The 25,544-nt window shown below is 38.3% G+C and overlaps 1 protein-coding gene across 1 annotated transcript in view; it reads right to left on the reverse strand.

The window, feature by feature from the left end:
- The window catches only part of COL19A1 (collagen type XIX alpha 1 chain), a 329,235-nt gene that overhangs the window by 83,481 nt on the left and 220,210 nt on the right, over nucleotides 1-25,544 (reverse strand). Inside the window, exon 17 of the mRNA XM_027057488.2 lies at nucleotides 4,315-4,365. Within this exon, the coding sequence (XP_026913289.1) occupies nucleotides 4,315-4,365 (51 nt within the window). The remainder of the gene's footprint in view (nucleotides 1-4,314; nucleotides 4,366-25,544) is intronic.

Here is a 25,544-nt window from a genome sequence, read left to right on the forward strand (position 1 = left end):
ACAGAAGAGCACCCAAAGTGCATCTAGGTGAGATCATATTACAATACAGCATCTTGGTTTAGATCCCTCTCCCATCACACCTCTCAGCACCCTACAGGATATCAGAGACGCTGTGACTGGGATGAAAAACTGCATCTATAGCACCAGCTCATATTATTCTATCCATATGCTGTACTGTTCTAAAATCTTGATTTTTTTTTTCTGGTGGCTTTTACACCCAGAGGAAAAACAGGGCTATTTACTGCCCATCAGAGCACCGTATGTTTGCTTCATTCAATAGCTAGACCAGGAAATCCATCTAATCAAGGATATTCAGCGGCCTCTGGAGCTGTCCTCCAATCTTGGGATAACAATAAGCAAGGCAGATGTGAACTTGAACTTCAGCAGCATTGACATGTGAGATCTTGCTCTCTACTTTCTCCAAACTAACTTCACCAGACAATTACTTGGCTCTACAGAAATAATAAGAAACATAGTCCTTGTGTTTCTGCAATCTAGCATTCTGCCACAGATACTGTTCTAATTTTACTAGGTCATTTGTACACTGGAGCCATGTCATTTGAACGGGTTCTCATACACCTTTTGAATAAATGTAATAGTTGCATCATTTTAAATGTGTTTATTTAAAAATTCCTGTGGTGATGTGATGAGGGTTGTGGTGTGGGGGTGCTAATCTGCCTGGCCATTTCAAGAATTTGAGTAGTCAGGGCTGCCTATATGGCTCAGTTGGTTAAGAATCTAACTCTTGATTTCAGCTCAGGTCATAATCTTGCAGTTCATGGGAACGAGCTCTGCATTGGGCTCTGTGTTGACAGAGAGGAAACTGTTTGGGATTCTCTTTCTCCCTCTCTCTCTCTCTGCCCCTCCCCTTCCTTGGCTCATGCTCCCTCTCTCTCTCTCTCTCTCAAAATAAACTTAAAAAAAGAGAATTTGGCGATGTCGGAACTTGTCCTCTGTTCTCTTATGGGAAGTGATGAGTGAGAGTTTTGAAACCTACGTCAGGCAATTGGGAAGACTCAAGCTATTGCATGTGACTTGGAGAAGGTATTCTCTGGAAAGAAGGGGATGTACCTGGGCATGTATAGATTGGACCACAAGAGACAGTTCATAGGGAGGAAGACATAGGACGTTAGGATTTAAATTTCATTTCTGAATCTTCTGGGCCCAGAAGACTGGCTGCTGGGAGGCGCAGCGTCAATCTCCAATAGCTGAGACTGGTTCTCTGCAAATTGCACCGAGTGTGACGATGGAAGATCACACAACTGTGCATTTTCAATGTGGATCTTTAAAAACAATTATCAGATGTAAAATCCGCCCGTTCTTGGCCTCCACACATGATACTTTTTTCCCCATCTAGACTCTTGTGAGAAGCTCTGGATCCGATGGCTTTAGCAGTTGACAGAGCCTATCAAATTTTTATTAAAATTCCCAGAGTTAGAGACAATGAAGAGCAGTTTGCTGGATTGTGAGCAGATTTTCCTTAAGGGGAATATTCTCAGCATTGTTGCTCCGTGCAAACAATCTCACAGAGTGGGAGCAGCTGTTTGTAAATTATTTTTGTGATGGAGAGGGAAATCTACCTTTTATTCTTTGCAGCCTCAAGTGGGCGTGCAAAAATACATGTAAATAAACACATTTACATATTGTTCCCAACCTTACTCTTTAGTTTCCCTATTCCTTACTTCCTTTTTTCCCCATTCCCTTTTTGATTTGTGGGGACAAGGTCTCTCATACCTGAGCTTCTCCCTCCAGAAGACAGAAGGAAAATTATAGGCGAAAAGACCAACTCCTATACAGGGGCCACAGGGCAATTCCCTTGCCTTTGAGGATTCCTGGGACTGTGGGCTCTTCAAGTTAGAATGGGGAGGAGGTGTGTCTGAGTCACCTGCTGCTTGTCCTCCCACAGGTGGCTGCTTCAGCAGAATCCAGGCTGCACAACTGGGATGAGTTGCTGAGGTCCAGAGCTCAAGTGCAGACATTACATAAATCAATGTCAATTTAAAAGGGATGATTATTTTAACCTTGGAATGTTACTTTATATGTCTCAATACATGGTCCATTATTTAATATCTAAGAAAGTTTCATTTATGTTCCTCTCTCTCTTTCGCTCTCCTAAGCTACAGCCAGACCACCAGGCATGCAATGAAATGCAAAATGAAACCACCTCAGTATCCAAAACAGATGGGGCAGGTGGGTGAAGTCACTGCTAAATGAAAACACGCATCTCGCTGCTCATGGCACACTTGGCCCTTTCCTTTGTGAAGCTGTGGGTGGGGATGAAGTGGTTACCATCCAGAAATATTGGTCAGTGTAGGTACTGAGAACGTGGGCCCTACCTCCTCCAACCATTCTGGTGGGGCTCATCTAACAGGCCTAACTAACTACTCTCAGAGTGAAACAGTAAAGTTTTTGGGAAGCTACCTTCCATTAAATCTCAGATGGGTCTAAAGTCTTTTGATGCTAAGTGGCTATAGTGCATCATTTGGGGGAAGAAAAGCTATGGTCTCTCCTCTCTAACCAGGAAGACTCCAGCTTCAAAGCCACATTTTGAGCACTTATGGACTAAATACTTGTGAGCCTCAGTCCTGTAAAGGCAATAAGGATACATAGCTGGAGTTATTTTGGGCCAGACAATAGCTAACTTCAAAGTACTACAAAGTTTGCTACTAGCAAGATTCTCCACTTGCCTGCTTTGGTCAGCCCCCACCCCCCCCCCTTTTTTTTTGAAATATAACCTTCAAGTTAAAAATTTACATTCTCAACTTTAGACTAAAATATAAATGCTTCATATGTCTTCATTTAAGGGGAAAAACTGACTCATCGGCAAGATAAACTATATATAGAAGTAGTGTTGGGAGACCTGTGAAGATATGAGCTTTAAAAGTTTTGCAAGGGATAGCAAATATTTAAGTAGCTGAGTAGCAACTTGGTAAATTTTATACCAAAGGTGATAGTAATAGAGTGTGCTCTTTAAGTTTTTCTAGCTGACACTGTGACATCAGAGCCAACTCATTCTCATTATTTTGAAACATTTATGATAAATCCTGTTTTGTGACACTAGATGTCATTACACAAAAGCATTGTACTTTAACTGATTAATTTTAGATATGCTTCACTTTTTTTCCCACTTGTTCCAAGCCCTAATGTTTTAAAAAAGCCGGTATAGATCTATTCAGAAAAATGTTTAATAAAGAATTATAAAATATACCCCAAACATCCTTCCTAGTAGAATACTCCCTAGAAAACCTAAGCAAATGAGAAAATATAAGACAGGATCACTTAGGAAGTGTAACAAGCCTTCCACACTTTCCACAGTCTTTATGTTGAGTGCAATCTGATCAAAGAAGAATTGGGATTTTTAAAACTCATTAGCTCATCATTTAATAAACATTTTTCTGAGCACCTGCTATCTTCAGGGCCTTTGCTGGCACATAGCATCTCTCTGAGATTTCTAAACAGAGAAGAATGACAGCAGTCAGAGGAATTTATAAAAAGGGAAAGCAAGAACATAGAGGAGAGACAGAAAGGGGATATCCTTGAATTTGTTTTTGTATAGGGGCACAATTATTCACCACAAAGTATCAACAATAAGCTATCAGGTTTAGAAGGGATCCTAGTCAGTGAATAGAATGACTCACTCTGAGTGATCAGACCTCAATACTTATTAAATGAGGAGTCAATCAATGGTTTCACTTAGGTCTCTGGGTCTTATGTCATTGCCAGCACCCACTTTTTCCTTGGAAAACAGAAAGTAAAACTGTCTTACTTTCTGTTACTCAGGTACCACCAGGTCAATATTCCATCTATCTTGATTGCAATTTAAAAACCTTGGGGAAGTGGCTCCCGTTAAAAGTGGCTCCTCCCTGAAAGGTGGGAGACTCCTAGTCTTGGCCTATGGTATGTAAAGTTTGCTTGAGGTTTTGGCATAGCAGTGATTGGTTTTGATGAGAAATCCATCACCTACTGTGCTCCTCAAGCTTCAAGGCAGCAAACAATTTATTTCTACCCCGAGAGAAACTGGACATATGGCAGTATAGATGGTGAAACATGGTTTTGCATTAGTTTTTTGCATGAAGTTTTGCAAACTTTGAAGTAATTTTTTTTAATTTATAAAAATAATATCCTGGTTTTGTAAAAAGATGCTGAGTAAAATACATTTTTTTGAAACATACTTTCAGTGCAGAAAGATATTAACTACATGCGATTATGTTTCAAAGTCTGAACACTTAGGAATTAATGTTTTCTTTTTCCAAATACATGATCACATAAAATCTCTGTGTGTATAAGATGTGAAAAAAAAGAAGCCATACATACATCGTTATGATATCCAAGAGTCTGTTGTACTCCTTGTATTCCAGGAGGTCCCTGTATTAGAAATAAATCAAAGATAAATATGTAAACACCAGAACAATGTGAATTTAAAGAATGTATCTAAGAATTCTCGGAATCTTCCAGTTCAGAAAAAAGGAAGAGCGTGTTTAGTCAAATATTCTAATTAATAGAGAATTACAAGGGCATTAGCTTTTCAGGTTTCTAAAGGTATCTCTAGGTTAAATCCTGCATGAATCCAAAGAGGGGTCCTAAGTGGGAACGTGTAACATTTTACCAGAAGGTCAGCCATCAGCACATTCTTTATTAAAAAATATCGCACCCATAAAACTCCTCCAGGGAAGAGGTAGTAGCTTCAGTTTATTTTTGACACTTTTCACAGGGCTTTGATCAATATATTATAGAAATGTGTGCCCATGTGTTAACTTAGAAAATAGGGGAAAATATTTTTTCTATTACTTTATTCGTCTCAATTAGTTGAGTGAAAATGGCTGCACATGGACATTCAGGGCAGAAAAAGATGTCTGTTCAAAAACCTCAGACTTAAGATATTGAAATGCTTGTGGTTTTCAGCTGACATGGAATGTTCACCAAGCACTATGCTGACTTTGGGTAGACAGGGAAGAAGACATCTGTCTGTCCCTAAAAATTCCAGATAGAGAAAAAGAGAAGAGTCTCTGAGTTTTCAGGGATTACATTTTGGGGAGAGAGAGCCATAAGAAAATACAAAGCTTAGCATTATTTTAAATCAAGTGGTTCAAGCCAAGAGAGAGTCAGCAATGTCAGAAAAGAGGCTGCATATTTCATCTAGACCTCGAAAACTCCTCAGAGGAGAGAAAATATTTCAGAGGCAAAGTTCTTTACATTTTACCTCAGAAGATAATACAAAGAAAAATTAAGGGTGAGCAAATCAAACATCACTGTTATACAAAAATTATTTTAGTTAAAAAGGAATTAAAAACTTTGAAAACTGAAGAAAATCGTAAGGAACAATTACTAGCTGTACTCACTGATACAGGTAACACCTTAAGTATATTAAAAAAATAAACATCAGTTAACATTTATGACTGGTATTCCTTATGAACAGCTTGTGTCTGAAGATCTCTCCTAATGTGGAACCTTTGTATTGTGTCACTAAATACAGAAGACACAAAGATGTAATGATGGATGTCTGCAAGCAGGTTGATATAACTCTTGAGAAAATAATAGGCCTCACGAGTAACAGAGCTGAGTATGATTGGAAAGACAAACGATGCTGTTACCTTGCTGAAATAAAAACAGAGCTAATGTCAGAAAAGAATTCTCATGGCACTATATTTTTTTCACGTTCTTTTTCTATCAGGCAGCTTTGTGTATTCTAGGTCAGTTAGATGAAGTAATGAGGGAAGGGAAAATTGGGTTGGGAGTTGTAAGAAAGTTTCTAGCCTAGAAGATGCAAACTAAACACTCATTCTGAAAATCAGGGAACATGAGATTCTTTACACATTGATCCTTCTGCAGCTACATAATGAGGCAAGGAGAAATGTTAGACACCATATGTAGTAGCATCAACAGGTAGCATATGGGTATATGCATAGTAGGCATTTGGTGAATGTTGATTGTGTGTTGATAATATGGCCAATTAGATACCTACCAATCAGTTATGTGGTGGGTAAATTTAGCTTCATACACATTCATCCTCATTGAATGTATTAATAATTAACGATCCCAAATATAGCAGAATAATACAGTGTCTCAAATAGAGCAGAAGAATCAATCAAATAAGAATAGCAAACACTGATACAGGATTTACTCTGGGCCAGGCATTATACCAGACATTTTATGTGCATTAACTCATTTAATCCCTACAGTGACACTGAGAGGTAACTACCATCATTATTTCCAATTCACAGATACAGAAACGGAGGGTTAGAAATTGCTAACTGGCCCAAGGTCACACCACTGCTAAGTGGCAGGGCTAATATTTAACATAGGCAGCTGGACCCAAACTCAGTTCTCATCTACTCTCCTATCTTAACTTGAAAGCAGACTCTCAGCCTAAAATAATTTTGGTAGTAATTTTTTTCAATCATGTTAACTGTGCCCCAGAGTACATGGGTGATCACTCTTCTACGTTCTACTTAACATACAGAAATTGAAAAAAAAAATCAACAGAACTTGTATTTAGGACTTCTTGTGAGTCCATGCTGTGATTAGGGCAGGAGGGGAAGACAGAAGCACTTTGTCTTTAGATGTAGTCCCACCAGGTAGATGAAGGAGGCTCCTCTAAATATTCTTTGCATCTCCCATCTATCTTGATACATTCTTGCAACCCATGATAGGGATATTATGCCTAAATATTCCCCCCAACTCCTCTCAACCCACAGCTTTACTCAAAATGCATCTGATCTTTGTTTGCAGAGGTTGGGAGAGGGGGTGGTCAAAGGATATAAGAAGTGGGGGACTTCATAAAGGGGGCTCTGGAAGACAAAAGTAAGGAAGGAAAAATAAACAGGAGAGTGAACAGCATGGTAGGGGTTACATGGCACAGAACAGGTAGAAGCATGGATGAGAATAGTAAAAATAACAGGATGGAAAAAATTGGGTGAGGGGCACCTGGGTGGCCCAGTGGGTTAAGCGTCTGGCTTCTGCTCAGGTCATGATCTCGCGGTTCACAAGTCTGAGCCTTTCATTGGGCTCTGTGCTGACAGCTCAGAGGCTGGAGCCTGCTTTGGATTCTGTCTCCCTCTCTCTCTGTCCCTCTCCCACTCACTCTCTTTCTATCTCTCAAAGATAAATAAACATTAAAAAAATTAAAAAAAAGAAAAGAAAAAAATGGGTGAGAATTAGGTCTGATCTTTTACAGACTGGTTATGTCCTCACGGTGTATAGCTGTGTTACATAAACCCAGAAAATATTCCTTATCCAGGATCCTGATCTTGCTGTTGAGCACACCACTAGGGGCAGGGCAGGAGGGCTCTGCACTGCTCCTCCCTCTTAAAACAAAATCAAGAGCACAACTCACTGAACAGAGACTCTGGCCAATAGAAAAGTTTGAACAATATTATTCAGATATACACAGCATTAATAAACCTATAAAAATTACTTCCACAATTTTATATGTTCTATTCTTGCCATAAAATGTCATATCCACAAAGTAGTGCTCCAAATGGGGTCAGTCTAAAGTTTTAGGCTCTACTATCTTATCTGCTGATGAGCATTTATGGTGACATTTTCTTTCTTGTTCTTTTAGTCAGGAGGACACACTGGGTATCACAGATTCCAGGTTTAATGTAACAGAGATTTACAGTTAACAGTCTACCCTGAAGGCAATACTTTATACAAATTCTCCCTGAGGGCTAAAGAAACTGTGAGGTGACTGAAAGAAGACTCCAGTATAGAGTCCTCAGGCAGTCTACCTCTGACCTGACTGCAGTCAGTGTGGCAATGGCTCACTGGGTTGTTCTGAAACTGGCAAAAAGAAACCACCTCAGTGTGGGGACAGTGACTACAGAGAAACACTATGCATATAAACGTGGAGAGCAACTCTCTGTTTATTGTTGGAAGACCAACATAGACCGTGGGGTCTTGGAACTGGCTGTTCTGGAGCCACATCCCCAAGAGATGTGCTATTTTCCTATTTGCTATTCTGGTACAATGCATGGCTGGCGAAGATCCAACAAGACATTTGTTTCCAAGTTTAGTAAGAGCTGTCAGTCTTATAGACTATCAATCAACTCTGAGGAAGGAGAAGTTAAAGACTTGTGGTAAGTGACAGGTCTCCCGGCACCACATGGTGTTAGTAGATGCTCCACTTGAGAGGTCACTTTCTCTGAGGTCTGCATTTATGAGGACTCATCAAGGAGTTGCTTAGATGACCCATGCCCAGTGGAGAATGGAAGCTAGCTGTGGAGGGCATATAAGCCTTGGCTAACAAGCAACTCCACTAGGAAAAACAGTTGAAGGATTATGGAAAGAAAAAAATGTCCCAATATCTTGCTCGTGATAGTAGCCTACATGTAGACATACAGAAATCATGCCTTTACGATGTCTGTCTGTCTTTTAGGCAGCTCTGCTTCACTCTGCCTGTATTGGGTTGGGAGACATAGGACATCTTGGTTAATCTGATGAGTATACAATTACAGAGCAGCTTTAAAATGCTCATGAATTCCAGGGAGACACACTTGTTCAGAACCCAACTGGGCTCATGTGTAATTATCTGAGAGGTCCATAAACCTGGTATGGGTAGAGATCCTGATGTTGTTTCCTACTGCATAGAACCATACCTGGTGTGAAGTGAATTGATGCTGCAGTTAATTTGGGAGTATATACTCTCAGCAATCGTTTATACCATTGAGTTTTGTTTTGTTTTCTAAAATCTTGCTAGAGGTGGAAAACAGAGAAGCATCATGAAACATCATGATGTCTGAAACCAGTGTCATCAAATGCATGGTGTGAAAATGATGAGCTATTTGTATTATCATCCTCTTTGTAGATTTCAGTTTTGGCTGCAGATTCCCAAAGTTTAAAAGATAGGAAGAGTAGTGTGTTAAAAACCACACTCTTCAGACTTGGTCTTGGCTGTACTTTCACTTTTCAGTTCATGTAGTACACAGAGGTCAAAGAACTCTACTTTTGCCTCCCCGCCACCTCCCCCGCCCCTCTCCCAGTCCCCTTCCCTGGTCTTTGGTGTAAGATCTCTATGCAAGTCAGGGCTAAGACCTTTTGATTCAGCTTTATACACCCTAGTATTCTGAATCAAAATCTCTATGATTCCACAGTTACTCTACCTCCTCTCCGATCTTCCTCTCTGAACCATTTTCCTGTTTTCCTTTTCTCTAAAAGCATCCCTTAGTTTTTCCTAACTGCTGACTAAGCCTCCTTGAGCCATCTGGGTGCCACTTATCTCCATGCACCATTGCTGTTCAATCTCTTATTAAGGACTCCTTTCAGGATTCACAAATACATATTTTCAGGTTATACAAAACTGCCTTCTGGCCCTGTGGGTTGCCAATTAATTTCAGTTGCAACCTTTGAAATACCAAAACCTCTGTGAAGAAAGATGTACTAGTCAACTCTCTTCAAAACATGCTAAAAAATAGCTTTGCAGTAAGAACAGATTGAAGGGTTGTTATTGAAAGTCATTTGGGCTAATTTTCAAGAAATATTTTCAGTTTCTAATGGCTGGTAGAAAAAGAAGAGAACAGTAATTATTTTTCCTTTGGTTAAAAAAAATATAATTAGGAAGCCTAAAGTTATTCATACGAATGGTAAGATGAAGCATATTTCAATATATAGTAGTCGGTGGAAAAGCTAAGGTTTTCTCTTATATAGTTCCATCTATAATATCATATATAACCTAGTATATATAAAGCATATTTACACTGATTATGTGGGCTTTGGTACACTGTCTTTCCAGTTGGAATGAAACAAGGAGTTTTAACCTTTTTTAAATCTGATTATAACTCAAGATGTGGTACATAGTACCTTTCCCCTCCCCACAAAGGTTTGCCGAACTCAATAGAATTATTATTTCTACAAGAGGGGTGCCTCAGTCGGTTGAGTGCTTGACTTGATTTTGGCTCAGGTAATGATCCCAGGGTCGTGGAATTAAGCCCCATGTTGGGCTCCATGCTGAGTGTGGAGCCTGCTTAGGATTCTCTCTCTCCCCTTCCCTCTGCCCCTTCTCTGGCATGCATGCACTTTCTCTCTCAAATAAAATTTTAGAAAGATACAAAAAAAAGAGTTGTTATTTCTACAAGAAAAAAATTTGAGGGGAAAGCTAACTTCTTGCTTGTTGGTTTTGGTTTCAGCCAGAAATGGTAGCAAAACTAGCAGAAGTCTTGCTGCTTCCAAACTCCTAGAATACAGGGCCAACAGATTTAGATTAATCTAAGAATATGGCTAAATAATTGAAAACAAAGCTGCAGTGAGCTCTAGTTAAGTAGAAAAAAGCTTATGGATGGATTTTTGAGCAAAATTACAACATAGAAAGTTGTGCCCTAACTCTGAGAGAAAAATCAATAATACTCTTTAGATAGACAATATTTGGGAAATCAATTCTTTCTTTTAAACACAGAACCTTTTTTTTATCTTAAATATTTGCTCTAAATGAAATTTTTTTCATTGTCCCTCAGGATTTAATTATGTAAGTTAAATGGTTGTAATTTTATAATGGATTAGTTTTCTGAAAATGCTATGCTTCTGCTACAAATTTTTAGTGACTAAGTAGATATCAACACTCCTAGCCCCCACGGCTCAAAATTGCTGAAAACTCTCAAACTACAAAATAATGATTTCTGAAGCCAGGAGAAGATTTACATTTCAACATAGATATCTCAAACTCTCCTTTTTAGGATTACGATGGGAATGTAGCCAGACAGTATGTAGTAGGTAAAATTCAAGGACCTGGAGAGGAGCCCCTATTGGTGAAAATATGCCACCTTCTTCCTGGTTTATGCCTAAAACTGCATAGAGAAAGTTTGATTTATTTTATTTTATTAAAATTTTTTAATGTTTATTTATTTTTGAGAGACAGAGACAGAGTGTGAGTGGAGGAGGGACAGAGAGAGAGGGAGACACTGAATAGGAAGCAGGCTCCAGGCTCTGAGCTGTCAGTGCAGAGCCTGACACAGGGTTTGAACTCACATGCTATGAGATCATGACCTGAGCCAAAGTTGGATGCTTAACTGACTGAGCCACCCAGGCGCCCCTGAAAGTTTAATTTATTTGTTTGGTTTTATCACCAGCTCAAATGCAAATGTTCCTGGGAGATGTAATACTAATGCTTCATATATATAACTTTGTATAATTCCTTTTTTTAAAGTGTATTTATTTGTTTTGAGAGAGAGAGATTAAGAGATTCTGAGCAGGGCACGACTCTTAAATATGGAGAACAAACAGAGGGTTACTGGAGGGGTTGTGGGAGGGGGGATGGGCTAAATGGGTAAGGGGCATTAAGGACTCTAACCCTGAAATCATTGTTGCACTCTATGCTAACTAATTTGGATATAAATTAAAAATAAAGAAAGAAGGAAAAATAAATAAAGAAATCCAGGGAAATAAAGAAATTAAAAATAAATAAAGAAAAGAAAAAAGAAAAAAAAAAGAGATCATGAGCAGGGCAGGAGCAGAGAGAAGGAGACAGAGGATCCCAAGCAGGCTCTGCACTGTCAGCACAGAGTCTGACACAGGGTTCAAACTCACAAACTTTTGAGATCATGACCTGAGCTGAAACCCACAGCCAGATGCTTAACGGATTGAGCCATCCAGGCACTCCCAACTTTGTGTAATTTTAAATTTGTTTTCATGTATTTTCTTGGATGGCAGGGTAATGTGATTGCAAAACACACTATCTTATTTGATTTTTATAATAACTGAAGTGGGTATTATTATATTCTTCGTAAGATGAAAAAAACAGAGATTTTCCCCTATATCACACAATAAGCAAATGGTAGAACCAAGTCTAAGAGTTGTTCCATTCTAACATATTCTTATGAACCATTTATTAAATATTTCTTGAGAGCAAGTTGAATGGGGCAGAGAGGGGGAGGAGTAAAGGGATGGTACATGGGGAGTAGGGACAGGAGAAGATAGCGCCAAAATACAAAGGGAGACAGAAGAGAGAGGGTGAGAATCTCGAAGGCCAATTCTTTGTTTATACCACCATCAGCCCAGGCCTCTTGGTTTCTGCACATGGTTCTGAGAAATGGAGTTACTTCTTTTGAATTAAGTCTTAGTATTAACTTTGACTGTAAGAGGTGAGGACTCAGTGAGAATAAGCTCAGGTAAAACTCTGGTTTCAAACTAAGCAGGACATATTTCATTTGTTTGGCCAATACACAAAGACACAATCATGAAATTGAAAGTGCCCTCATCCTGAAATAGATGTCTTCATCCACACTGAATATTGAATATACTGAGTTTTTTTTTTTTGGATGATGAATATGTCAACGAATATACTTAGATTAACATTCTTAAATGAAGTTTACTCTGTAAAGACCTGAACAGAGAAAATCAGGAAAAGGAGCAAAGCAGATAGAAGAAAACGTTATATGAGAATGATAATGCATGAATTGGGGAAGGTATCAACACTTTCACTTCAGAAATGGTAGCAGCTGGGTGAAATCCAGGGAAAGAAAGATGAAAATAATAAGCAGAGAAAGATAAAATGAACTAATGATAATAATATTAATAAGTAAATATAGTTATGCTTTGATAGTAACTGTGTATCTGGGGCATATATAATTGCATTTTGTTCTTACAACAATCCAATGAGGTAGGCATTATCTTTATTTTACATACACAAAACGTTAACTTTCTTACCCAAGGTCACACACCTAGTTGATGAGAGCTAGACTCCAAGTCAGCCTGACCTCATAGCTTTGAAATTTTAACTCTTTCCTTTATCTGCTTCACAGTGAAAGGGATGCCAGATAGGAAAATAAAATATCAATTATCTTAAAGCTGGTTAAGAGAATCAAGTAGGGAATTCAATGATAAAACATCACAGAATCTCTTAATGAGATACAGAATCAGTAAGGGCCAAGCAAACAGACAAACAGAGCTATGAGACATGGTGTAGACACATATTTTCTAAGATTTGGATGCCAAGAAGAGATCAAGAGGAAAGTGACCAGACTGGAAGAAGCATAAGGAGAAGAGAGAGGAACCACATGTAGACACAAGAAATGTTAAAATCATGGAGGGCTTAGATTAGAGAGAGAGAAAGAGAGGATGATTTCTTGGGGGGGGGGGGGAGGAGTTGGCAATGGTGATCAGCATCTTAAATAACTTTTTAAAAACGTTTATTTATTTATTTTAGGAGAGTGGAAGTACGAGCAGAGGAGGGGCAGAGACAGAGGGAGAGAGAGAGTCCCAAGCAGGCTCTGTGCTGTCAGCCCAGTGCCTGACAGGGACTTGGGGTCGATCTCAAGAATGATAAGATCATGACCTGAGCTGAAATCAAGTCGGAAACTTAAGGGACTGAGTCATCCAGGCAGCCCTTAAATAAGTTTTGAAATTCAAATGACACCAAATGAGGGGTAAAGAGTCCTAGTATTTATGAGATGATAGAAGAAAAGGAAAAATAAAAAAAATGATTGTAATTAGTGGAAAAAGACCAACCAGGAGAGTAATACTGCTTGGGAGGCTGAAATTCTTATGAGCGTGAAATTGCACTGAAGAACAGTCATGGAAAGTTGTCACACTTAGTAGAGAAAATGAAATACCCTTCAAATAAAACTACAATAGCACTATTGTATTTGTTGTGGAAGAGAAATCTGTGTATTAGCATTCTCGAAATCTAAAGGATTTAAGTGACACAACAATTCACTTCATCAAGGACATCTTTTGGGGACCTCCTCTAACAAAAGTAACACTTCAGTTAGAAGCCAGCAGCCACACATTCATTCTTGGTGAATCTCTGGAAATTCTGAGCAACACTGTGATCCATGATCTTCTCTTGCCTCAGCCAGTTTCCCCCACCACAGTGGCATATACCTGCACCATACTTTGAAAGATCAATAGCTTTTAAGTGTCTCAATCCAAGATATTGCCAGCATCCCTGGTTCAGAAGTTCAGAAACAGTGTGAATAACAGGTGAGGAATTGCAGCAAAAGCAGCTTCTGGATCTTGAATGGGAATTTTTCACATCTGCCACTTTGGACATTTTTCAAACTCATTCCTCTGTGTATTCCAGGAAGTGCTCACTTGAGCTGGGCTTGTCTCTTCTGGCCTGCATACTGAGCTGTGTAATTGAGGGAACTCAAGCATAGGCAGTTTATGGTTGTATGAATAAGCAAAATACTCAATATGTGACCTGATTGTTTTCCAAAACTGCACAGTCCCTGGTTTTACTTGTCATTTTGGAACAAGAGTGGGAGGGTGAGACTGTGACAGTGAATGCGCTCAATGGGTATAATTAACCCATTTCATAAAAGCAGATTTTCTAAATTATGCTATGAAGCTCATAAGTTTTTAACACTTTATTTTCCAAGGGAGACAAAAATCATTTTCCAAGGAGCTTATTTTTCCTGATACCGTGAAACAAATCAATCTAATTGGTATAAAACCCGCTGTATTGTTGATAATCTGGGACATTTTTGACTGATTTCTGTAGCATAATGGTTAGAAAAATAATGATTCCTCCCCTAACACTGTTATTCTGCTTATCCATCCATAAAATGTTTCATACTCATCTCTCTGCAGTATGTCCTGCAAAAGGAAAAATATCATTTGTCAGCTCCCTGCAATATCAGGAGCAGCAGGAATCTTGAGAGTGGCTTGCCACCCACAGGAACAACATCACTGACCCAGCACAAGGTGATAAAAACCACAGGGGTATGAAAACTAGTAAGAATGGAGGTGTGTGAAACAAATTACTTATATCCAGTGGCGTCCCCCAAAGCTCACCACCAACAAAAACCCATACTTGGAGAACAAGTTGTGCCTCCACCCCCTTGTGTGACCTCGGGAATCTCCCCATAAGCCCCTAAACCAGAAGGGAATCTGGCTTACACAGCCTGCACCTATCAATGCTTTGAGCTTTCGTTTACTGTAATAAAGTGATAACATTTACTCTCTTTAAAAATGTTGGTAGAATGACAACACTTCCTGTGCAGAGAAAATGTGATTTCCAGGCAAACTGCTTGGGACTTAAGATAACCAGGCTGATGGCACTGGCTTATACACTGCCAAGTTACACAGCGGCCGAGAGCTCGTGCAAAATCCGAATAGTTGGGGACATTCTGGACAGTCTGGCAAAAAGCAAAATGAACAATCTGTAGGTTCCATTTTGGTGTGATTATAGTCTCCAATTTCAACTTGAATGTGTGACATCAAGGATTCTCTCTGATCTATAGGTTGTAGTAATGATAAATCTGCAAATGATGATTTTTGGCTTAACTGAATACCATGGTTACAAAGGGTACATTCAGTTAAATTCTAGAAAAAAATACTTAATGATTTTATTTTTAAAACAGCCCCTCCAAAGGATTTCAGGCAAAAGAGAAGATGCTGACACTTTACGCCAGGGAAGTTATTGGTGATATTACCCTGACATTAACCTAGCCCGTAGGATGTTTTTCCTGTTTCCTACAATAAATTTGGGATATTTCAAGCATGCTGAAAAGTATAGAAAATAACATGAATCCACAATCCAATGTTGTTAGATTCTAACCATTTGCTGTATTTGCTTCAGATCTTTTTACTTTTTAATGAAATTACAGATATAGCTGAAGGACCTTCAAGTCTAATTTTCTATAATATTTTCTTCCATGTTTCAGATCCCCCAGATAAATAATGAAAATTTGTTGCTTCTCTAATCACTTTTGATCCAAACAGTTTTCTACTAGTAGTAGCTGTGCAGAGAAAACTGACTGCATGGAGTTAGGTAAGCCCCTATTTCTCAAGGCCTAGAGTTTTCTTATGGTTAAAATGGAGATAATCTTTTCTTGCCTACCTCACAGAGTCATACAGTGGTAAAATTAAATACTTTACAGAGATGATTTTGGAAATGATATCAAATACAAACTGTAAGATTATTCAGGAAACAAGTCTCCCATTCTGAATCTCTCTCAACGGACAATCAGATTTATTAAAACCTTAGAGTTTATCTACCACAAAGAAATGGTGCTTAATCTATGTACTGGCCCACCTAATAACCAGTTTAGTGACCATATATCAAGGATATCACATATTTTGTCCCATCATTGCAATACATAATGCCTGTCAATTGAGAAGTCTTAATAGTTGGTTCAATAACATGATCCAAGACGAGAAAAGTCAGTGGCTATAAGAAGGTAAAATCCTTTTCCTCCAGAGTGTAGGTGCCATTAGTAAAAAAACTTAGGAAGTCAGAAAGTGGCTAATACTGTCATATTGCTGCTGTTCATATGGACAGAAAAAGAGAAGTAATTGTGCAATTGAGCCCAAGTGCTAGTTTTCAAATTCTCAACCTGAAACCCCCAGCTGCCTCACATGCAAGTCTCTGTAATCTGTGGCCACACAAGGTGATACTGGAATTTTAGCAATGTGGCAACAGCTGTTTTGTCTGGGACCATGACCCCAGTGGGGGACAAGTGGTAATGAAAATGATTAACTGGCCATGTCTGTCTCTATTTTATAAGTCTTATGTGTCTTTATTTTTAAATCTGAGGAAGTCATCTTATTTTTATTAAGAAGTGAAATTACTATTCCCATTGACTCAAATAAATGGTTAGGTTCATTTTCTCTGAAGAGATTATCATTATAGTACATGGCCTTTAGCCATTTAATAGACCAAAGAGACTTAGGTTCTTTGCTGAAAGGAAAACTGAGACATATGATAAAACCCTGATCAGTTCAAGGTTTTTTAAAGGGATGTTAAGAATATGAACTGGATTCCCATTTAGACACGATGAGCCTCAAAATGTACATAGTCACATATAGGGTGTTTTAACCAGAAATTAAATGTTTTAAATCAGACAGTTCTTGTCACCCACTTTATTCGGTAGTCCAGAATTTGGGGTACTAATATGTTTTAGAGGTGTGCCTTGCTATATGCTGGAAACAATAACTTTGTACCTTGAGTTCTTGGGACACAGTTGATAAAGTTGGAGATGGAAGATTTAAAAATTGGGGGTAGTGATGGATAATGGGGTACAGGTGCAGAAAGCCATTAGGACCATGGTGTTTTGAGGGCATATATTTTCATTGCTGTGATTACTCATCTGACCCAACCCAAAAGCTAGCACAAAAGAAGCATCAAGTCTAGTTGTGGAGAAAAAGAAAGACTGACTTAAATGTGAAGAGAGTCTCCATCTTTAATGAAAGACATGGTATCTACTGGATTCAGGCAAGACTGAAATTAAATGGGCTAATGTGAAGTTGGTCAGTTTTCTTGTTTTCTCTCAGCAAACAACTCTATTCCCAGGCTATGCAAAGACTAAAAATGATGTGCTAAAAATGATGTTACCTCTAGAATTATCAGTAGAAAAAGTAATTTTATCAGATCCCCCAAAAAATCTAATCACCTCAGATAAAAATGCCATCCCAAGACTTACAAAAGTGAGATGTGACTGGCTATTTTCCTTGCCACTCATTACCACCCCCATCCCACACACCTGCTTCCACCCTCATAAGGCCCTACATGTTAAAAGCCATTCAGCTCCAAAACCTTTTCTGGCACTATTTTTCTCTTAGCTCCTTTATGTTTATTAAATACATCAAGCTCTTTCCCACGTTTGAATTCCTGATCTTTCTAGTTGGATAGCTCTTGCTCTGACCCTCAAATGGGATGCTTCTTCTCAAGTAACATCATCTAAATGCTCAGAGATGCCATCTTGACCATTTTAACTAGAGTAACAACTTTCTCCCCAATCACTCTCATATTGCCCAGTTTGTTCCCCTGTATCACCTCATGCTAAACTGAAATGTTTTTGTCTATCTGTTGACTTCCTTATTAACCATAACTACCCCCAACACACAACAGAGTGTAAGTTACTGAAGGGAGAGCTTGTCTGCAGCTTGTTAGTTTGTTGCTATGTATTTTTTATTTAAAACATTTTTTTAAATGTTTATTTATGTTTGAGAGAGAGACAAGGCGCGAGCGGGGGAGGGGCGGAGAGTGGGGACAGAATCCGAAGGAGGCTCCAGGCTCTGTGTCCAGGCTCTGAGCTGTCAGCACAGAGCCGGATGTGGGACTCAAACTCATGAACTACAAGATCATGACCTGAGCTGAAGTCGGATGCTTAACCAACTGAGCCACCCAGGCACCCCACTATGTATTTTTTTAAACTACTGTATGCTCAATGTTTATAATAGTGACTCACATGTGATAGATGATCAGTAAGTATTTGTTGAGTAAATGAATTCAATATTACACCCTAATTTACCCTTCTAACTCTGTATAAGGCAGTATAATCATAACCTTCAAACCGTGCAATGACCCATGCTTTCAAGGTAAAAGAAGTTCTTCTACACTGAAGTTAAAACTAAAACAGAAACAACATGGGTTGTATTTGTTTTAAATCATATTGTTGTTTTAGAAAAGAAGCATGAATTTCATTGGAGTCAGCTCCCACAAAATGATCACTGTAGAGTTTTATCAGCATTTTACAACAGATGGACATTTTAGGTATCCATGAGCTAAGGGTTTTCACCTCAGGAGTGTCAAGTTCATATTGAAAGTGACGGTGGATAAAATAGCATTTGTATTTAAAGTATAGGATAAGCATAAATTGCAAAAAAAAATCTGAAAATAATTTTGAAAATTATGTAGCTTTATATTAAAGCCTCAAACAAAAAATTCCATAGCTTGGACATCCTTTAAGAGCTATGAAGTGCCTTTCTTTGCTTATAGTTTTTCCAGCGGAAACAGTAGAGGGAGCTGCTGCCCCACGTTACAAATTCCTTGAATTTCTGTTTTCAACATAAATTGCTATGCACTGAAATGTGACACATTTGAGCCCACTGCTCAATTCTCATACTGCAATAATGAAACAATGCACAAAAACAATGCCAGAAAAAAAAGAAAGGGAATGAAGAGCCCTGCCTGTAACAGAAAGAAATAATAACACATTTTAAAATTAATGTGGTTTTTAATAAACACTTTTACAGTGATGATAAATGAGAAGCAAAGTTAATGTCAAATGGGTGGGCTAATACATACTTCCTTTAATGGCTCATTAGTTAAATTCTCCTGCTTTCCCTCCTGCTCCGCCTCATTTCCAGCTGCTTTCCTCTCTTTTCTAAAGGAACTAAAAACCAGAATACTTTGAATAAATGAAGGCATTTCAAGTCTTGCGACTTTCCAAGTCTCATTATCATAACACAGGCCACTATTTTCCATTGCTTATGCTACGCAGATAACTTGCTTTAAAGAATAAGAGAAATTTTTATTAGAGTGTGAAGGATAGTAATTGAGACTTAGAGAACATCACGACTCATAAAATGCAACAGCTCAGATCATGGATGAACTAGTCCCACAAGCAAGGAAGAGGCTGTAAATCAGAGGGGAAAAAACACCAATGAATACTTAGACCTTGTTGTTATTATTACCTGACTCTGAGTAACTTTCATATCTACCTCTTCATGAGTAGATTTACATATACAGAATAAGCATTCCATATGTATGTAGAGCACAGATATTTTACTTTAGCAAGTCAATGAAAGAAATTCACATTTTTGTTAACTGGATTTTGGGAAATTTGTAAAAAGGAAAAATGTGTTGGTTCAATTACAGATCCAAGATAATCTCTGCTGTCTACAATACTATATGTGTGAATGGATGGTCAGAATAATAGGAATTTATCTCAGTTACATAGCTAGAGCTTTTCATTTACAAGAAAGATCTTCACATACATGGCACTGCTTTTCTTTCTCCCAGCAGCTGCGAGAAGTTGATGAGGCAGGTGCAATCATTTCAAATTTACAGAAAAGGAAACTGAGACAAGGAAATGTTAAGTGAATTGCCTGAGGACACTAGTGTGAAGGGCTGGGTTCCTCACTATCTTCTTACACTATCCTGCTGTCCTGAGGCACTGCAGTGCTGTGAATTACCATAAGAAAATCAAACCATGTTCTGTGTATAATGTTTAAGTAAGGCTGATCCTAGTCAAATTGTAAACTAGAAGCTTGTCTTTCACACCTGTGATCTAGTAAAATAAAGGTGGGTTTAGAGAACAGCTCCTGGGTTTCACTTCTGGCTCCCCAACTTAGGCTTGTGTGATCTTGGGCACATTACTGGATATTTCTAAGCATCCTTTATCCTATTATAAAATGGGATAGTTTCTGCATCTCACCATAGTTGCGAGGATTACATAAGGCATTGGCAATGGGGTACCTACTGCAGAGCAAGTGCTATAATAAACTCTCCTGATCCATCCCTCTCTTTTGAACCTGTTTCCTCAGGAGTTAGTGTTATTTCCTTCTCCAGGAGACACTTAATGCTCTCATGCTTCTTCTCTGAAAAACTGCTCTCAAGCATAGTGTATTTGCAGGTATTATCAATCCAAGACATCTTTACTTAATGGTTTGCCTCCAATGAAGAGTAGTCATTGAAAACAAGATGGTGGAAGTTACTTGTGGGAATTTGAGAACTTTTTCCTTTGCATAGGTAAGATCGGCTCTGCCTGTTAACAGGAAATTGGACTAATATTTTACAAAAAATATGTTCATCTTGTGGCTAGCTCTGTTATCCAGTTTAGTTGCTCCTCAATGGCAAGCATTTTTATTAAGAATAATCTTATTATACGCAGATTACATGTGTGTAAATTTCAACTAAATCTTCCCCAAAGAGAGTAAAAATTACTTTAAATATGGGGAACTAAATTGGAGCAATATATATGACTTCGATGAAACACCAATTCATAAACACAATTTAATAACAGTAGTTCAATAGATCTACTTTTAGTAAATATTCCATTATTACATTTTTTTCTCCCTAGGAAATACACTCTCCGAGGGGGAAAATGGTTGTCCTTTATATGCTAAATGGAAAGTTGTGGGAAATTATTCATTGCAAACAACTTATCTTTTTGGTACAAATGCTTCTTAAGAAAGTGAGAAAATACAAATTTGGCTTCAGAACAAAAAATTGCAAGTAGAAGGATTGGTTAAATGTTTTAATTATTTGAGTTGCTTTGAGCCATTAGAGATTTCTCTCAGTTCTATTTTTTTAAATCTTCATTGACATTCCTTTAAATACCAACATTATCTTTGATTTCAGGAACATCTCTAAAACCCCGAAGGGAAAAACATTTTCTTGAAGAAACTGAGCAAAGTATGCTTGTTATCAAAGGATCCATGCCTCCATGATTCTTTTTAGACAATCACACTGAGCAGAATAGTTTTTCCTGCCTAACTTTTCTAAAGGCTAATTGCTCCAACATATATGCTAAAATTACATACTATGCACTCACTTGAGGGATATTACATAGTGTTTGATTATTGTTGATAAGAGAGATAAAATTAATATTTTAAAAATATTTCATATTGTCATGAGAAATTCTAACATGTGCTTTAGGAACCTCACGTTCAAGCCACTAGGGTGAGTCATACACCATCTCCCAATCTCAATTAGAAAGATTTCAGTCTTGACCAACCTTTCCTTCTTTCTCTTATTACCTTCCTTCCTGCTGTGAAGTAGGGCTCATTTCACATAGGGTACAATGCTGTTAAAGACAAATAAATGAAAAACAACAACATCTTGATCTAAATATGTCCATAAATAAATGGGGACATCTCTCAAGCTATATATAACTTGTAATAAAAAACAAATAGCTCCATGGGGCATTCTAACAGAGATTTAAAAAAATATTCTGCTGATAATTTAAAAACAGTAAATACTATGATAGCCACAGTGAATCCTGTGTCCTCTCAACAACCCAAGCCCACCATGCCGCCTCGGAAGGGACCTTATCAATGAAATCTGGCCACGGGATTCCCCACTTAGAAGTCTTCACGAATTTTCATAGCTTGGTTCACCAGGACCCTGCCAGGGCCTGACTTGCCAGTGCTGGCCTAGTGCACTGGGTCTCAGAAGTGTGTGGGCTGCCTGCCTTGCCTTGCTGCCCAGAGCTGCAGTGCTCTGTGCTTTTGCTCAGGCTGATTTCCTCTTTCAGCAATATTCAGTTTGCTCTCTCCTTCCCCTCTATTTGTTTTACTGGATAATTCCTTTTCATTTCTTTTTTCAACAGTTTTATTGAGGTATAATGGATATACAAGAACTGAACATAGTTAATATGTACAATTTAATGAGTTTGGACAAATGAAAACACCTGTGATACTATCACCACAATTGAGGTAATCAATATATCAACACTTCCCAGAGTTTCCTTGTGTCCCTTAGGTAGTTTTTGTTGTTGTTGTTGTTGTTGTTGTTGTTGTTGTTTTGTGGTTAAGAACATCGACCATGAGATCTACGCTCTTGACAAACTTCTCAATGTACAATACTGTGCGCAATACTCTACAGGCACGATGCTGTACAGCAGATCTCTAGAACTTATTCATCTTGCAAAACTGAAACTTTATACCCATTGAATAACAACTCTCATTTCCCCCAGCCCCTGGCAACCACTGTTGTGTTCTCTGCTTCTCTGAGTTTGGCCATTTTAAGTCTGTTATATAAGTGGAATCATGCAGTCTTTGTCCTTCTGTGACTGGCTTATTTCACTTAGCATAATGTCCTTCAAGTTCATTCATGTTGTAACTGGCAGGAATTCCTTCTTTTTTTAAGGCCCGATTTTTATGCTCCAGTTGTCAATTCCTGAAGGAAACCATCTCGACCATTATCTTTTCTAATTCTTTCCCTTTGTTCACATTTCTGTAAACTAAACTTGAATCCCCAGAAGGCAAGGACAATATAGTATTGCTATTTGCAAGCCCAGCTCTGAACAGAGTACTGGGTACATGGGAGGCCTTAAATAAATGTTTGTGAATTTGTGAAACAATGAAAATTAGGGGCAGGTTGCTTTTTTCGTAAGCTCATTTTCTTAAGACATGAATTAATATAATCTTGAAAGGACTGCTTTTGAAGAACTCTGTTCATTTCTAACCACTTGGGAAACAACAGCCCTCTTGCTGAAATCTGCTCTATGCTATGAAGGTAGCATTGAAAGATGTCAGGATCCTATTATTTTACCTTCCTATTCAATGCTGCCCTTGGCTAAGTCCTGGAAGTGTGAGTAGGTGCCTTACGAGAGTTTCCGCAGCGTGCTGGTGTGCAGGTTACGCATTCAACCTACCATCTGAACAACTCCAAAAAATCCAAAAGGTGAAACAAACTGTACCCCAAAGTAAGGTTTTGACAATACTTGCATTAGAGAAAAGATATTCTAGTCAGCTGGAGGAGTTATCCCAGAATCAAAAAGACAGAGAATTTCCATAAACCACCTTTCTTAAACAGAAAATGAGCCATGTTATACTTTTTCTTTTAAAACAAAAGCTGATCTATAAATAAAAACCTTTTCCTTTTTACATAGATTTTCTCTTTATTTTTGTACTTGGTATATTGCAGCATTTTATAATAATCAGTATTTTGTTATATTACAAAAGATAATAAGCTACTTTTCTTTTAAATAGCTGTGTACTCAGGATTTAACAAACACCGTATCAGACTCATAGCTGAGTTTAAATTCTAAATCCAAAACTTGAAATAAAAGAAGTACCTCTCTTCCCCACTCTGGCAATAAACTAAAACTGGTGAAATTGAATATTAAAAATTCTTTCATAAAGTCACATATTTCTTAATCTTCTAAATTCTTTAGTAAACTTGGTTGATCTGTAGTTGAGAACTCATTCCATGACTTGGGGTAATCTTCCTTCCTAGACAGTTGGCAGGCTTGTCACAAAAGACTTCATCATTCAAATTCCTTCCTTGAGACAACAATTATCCCATTTTAAAAGCAGTATCATATGTTGACAAAGCTACATGAAGGTCTAATCTTGCCTGTTAGCATTCACCAGCTTTTCTTCTTCATAGCACAAAACAATTATTGCAAATCTCACAATGCGTTCTCTGTTTTGCCAGAAAATTTGGAATATAAATCAACAAAGCTAATTCCTTTAAAGGATGGATTGCAGGCTCCCAATTTATGCCTCTTCCCATTCCCCACCCTCCCAACTTGCTTTTATAATCAGCAACACCAGTATATTGCTTATAGAACAGTTCACTGTTTGGCTAAAGTGAACAAAATGAAATCCATGACAAGACAGCAATCATGTGCATTTTTTGGCATATGACCACATCCTAGGAAATTCCTAAGGTGCTAGGTCTGGAGCCCTCTAGTGGTGGTGAAGGGTGGTTCTGGTCCTTAAAAAGCCACTTCCATCCTGGGTTTTTTTCTTACCTACAAAATATATCTATTTGTTTACTCATTCATTAAATAATTAATAATAATTAATAATCACATGCTACATGACAGAAACTGTGCTAGGCAGTGGTGATAAAATAGAAGTTCAAAAAACCCGCAGTGCAGCAGGCAGACAGACAAAGAAAACAACAGTAGGAAGCAATGTGCCATGTTCTACATGAGAGTGGGAGGTATAAGATTACAAGGATTGTGGAAAGGACGCTTCACATAATGAGAGCACTGACAAAGGCCATGCAGGAAAGCTGATGTTGACATGAGTCATGAAGACAGAGGGAAGCTTACTTAAGCCTCCAGGAGAACCTGCACAAAGGACGGCATTTGTGAGATAGTAAGGAAAGATTACACAGTGGTTAAAATGAAGGAAAGGCATAGGGGGACAGGCAAAGAGAGGTAAAGGGCAAACTAAGAAGGACCCAGAATGATATGCAGAAGATGCAGAATCTATCTAGAAGGAGAAGGAAGCTGTTAGAATTTCAAGCCAAAGAGTTACATAGTCTGACTCCTCATTTACCAATATTACTCCACTTGTAGAAGGTAGAGGCAAAGAGCCCCCACTCTGAGATGGTTACAAAAATACACATACAAACTGACGGGGGCCTAAACTAAGGCAGTGGCAATGAGGAAAGAGAAGAGGAAATGGATTCATGAGCTACTGGTATATAGAATTGACATGATTTGGATATGGAGGATGAGAGAGAGAGAAAAAAAATTATTTCTAGAGTTTAGTTTGGGACACGCTACTTTTGTAATACATAGGAGACCTCCAAGTGGAGATACCGAGCAGGTTGGAATGTATGAGCCTGGAACTCAAGAGGAATGTCTGGGTTGAAATAAAAAACTGGAAATCTTTAACACATGCAACATACAGATAGGAGGGTACATAGTTAATGAAGGAGACAAAAGAGGATGGCCCGAGAGGTAGGAGAAAAAAAATCAACATCACTAAACCAAGAGAACGGGAGTTTCAAGAAGACAGCAGTCACAAGTGTAAATTCCTGTATAGCAGTGAAATAAGATGAAGCCTGGTAAGCGCCCAGGGAATCTCATGCTTCAGAGATTATTGGTGACTATAGAGAGTGTCCGTGGAGTAGCTTGGACACAAATCAGACTGTAATGGGTTGAAGAGTTGGCAGAACCACAAGGAATGGAATACAATTTCTAGAGGTTTGTGATAAAGAAAAATATCCGCTAATTGGCTTGAAGATCTTTATAGCTTTCTTCTGCAACAGCGTTCCACAAAATTCTACTAATAAAACAGCTGTATCAAGAAAAGAGGACATGCTTCCCCAGATATCTAAGTTACTACCAGCCTGGATGTTAAGAAATTGAGGGGATGGAGGTAGGTAGATTCCAATCAGGATTCATCTACTTGAAGACTTGCCT

Source organism: Acinonyx jubatus, chromosome B2 (assembly GCF_027475565.1).
Source record: "Acinonyx jubatus isolate Ajub_Pintada_27869175 chromosome B2, VMU_Ajub_asm_v1.0, whole genome shotgun sequence".
Classification (NCBI taxonomy): Eukaryota; Metazoa; Chordata; class Mammalia; order Carnivora; family Felidae; genus Acinonyx; species Acinonyx jubatus.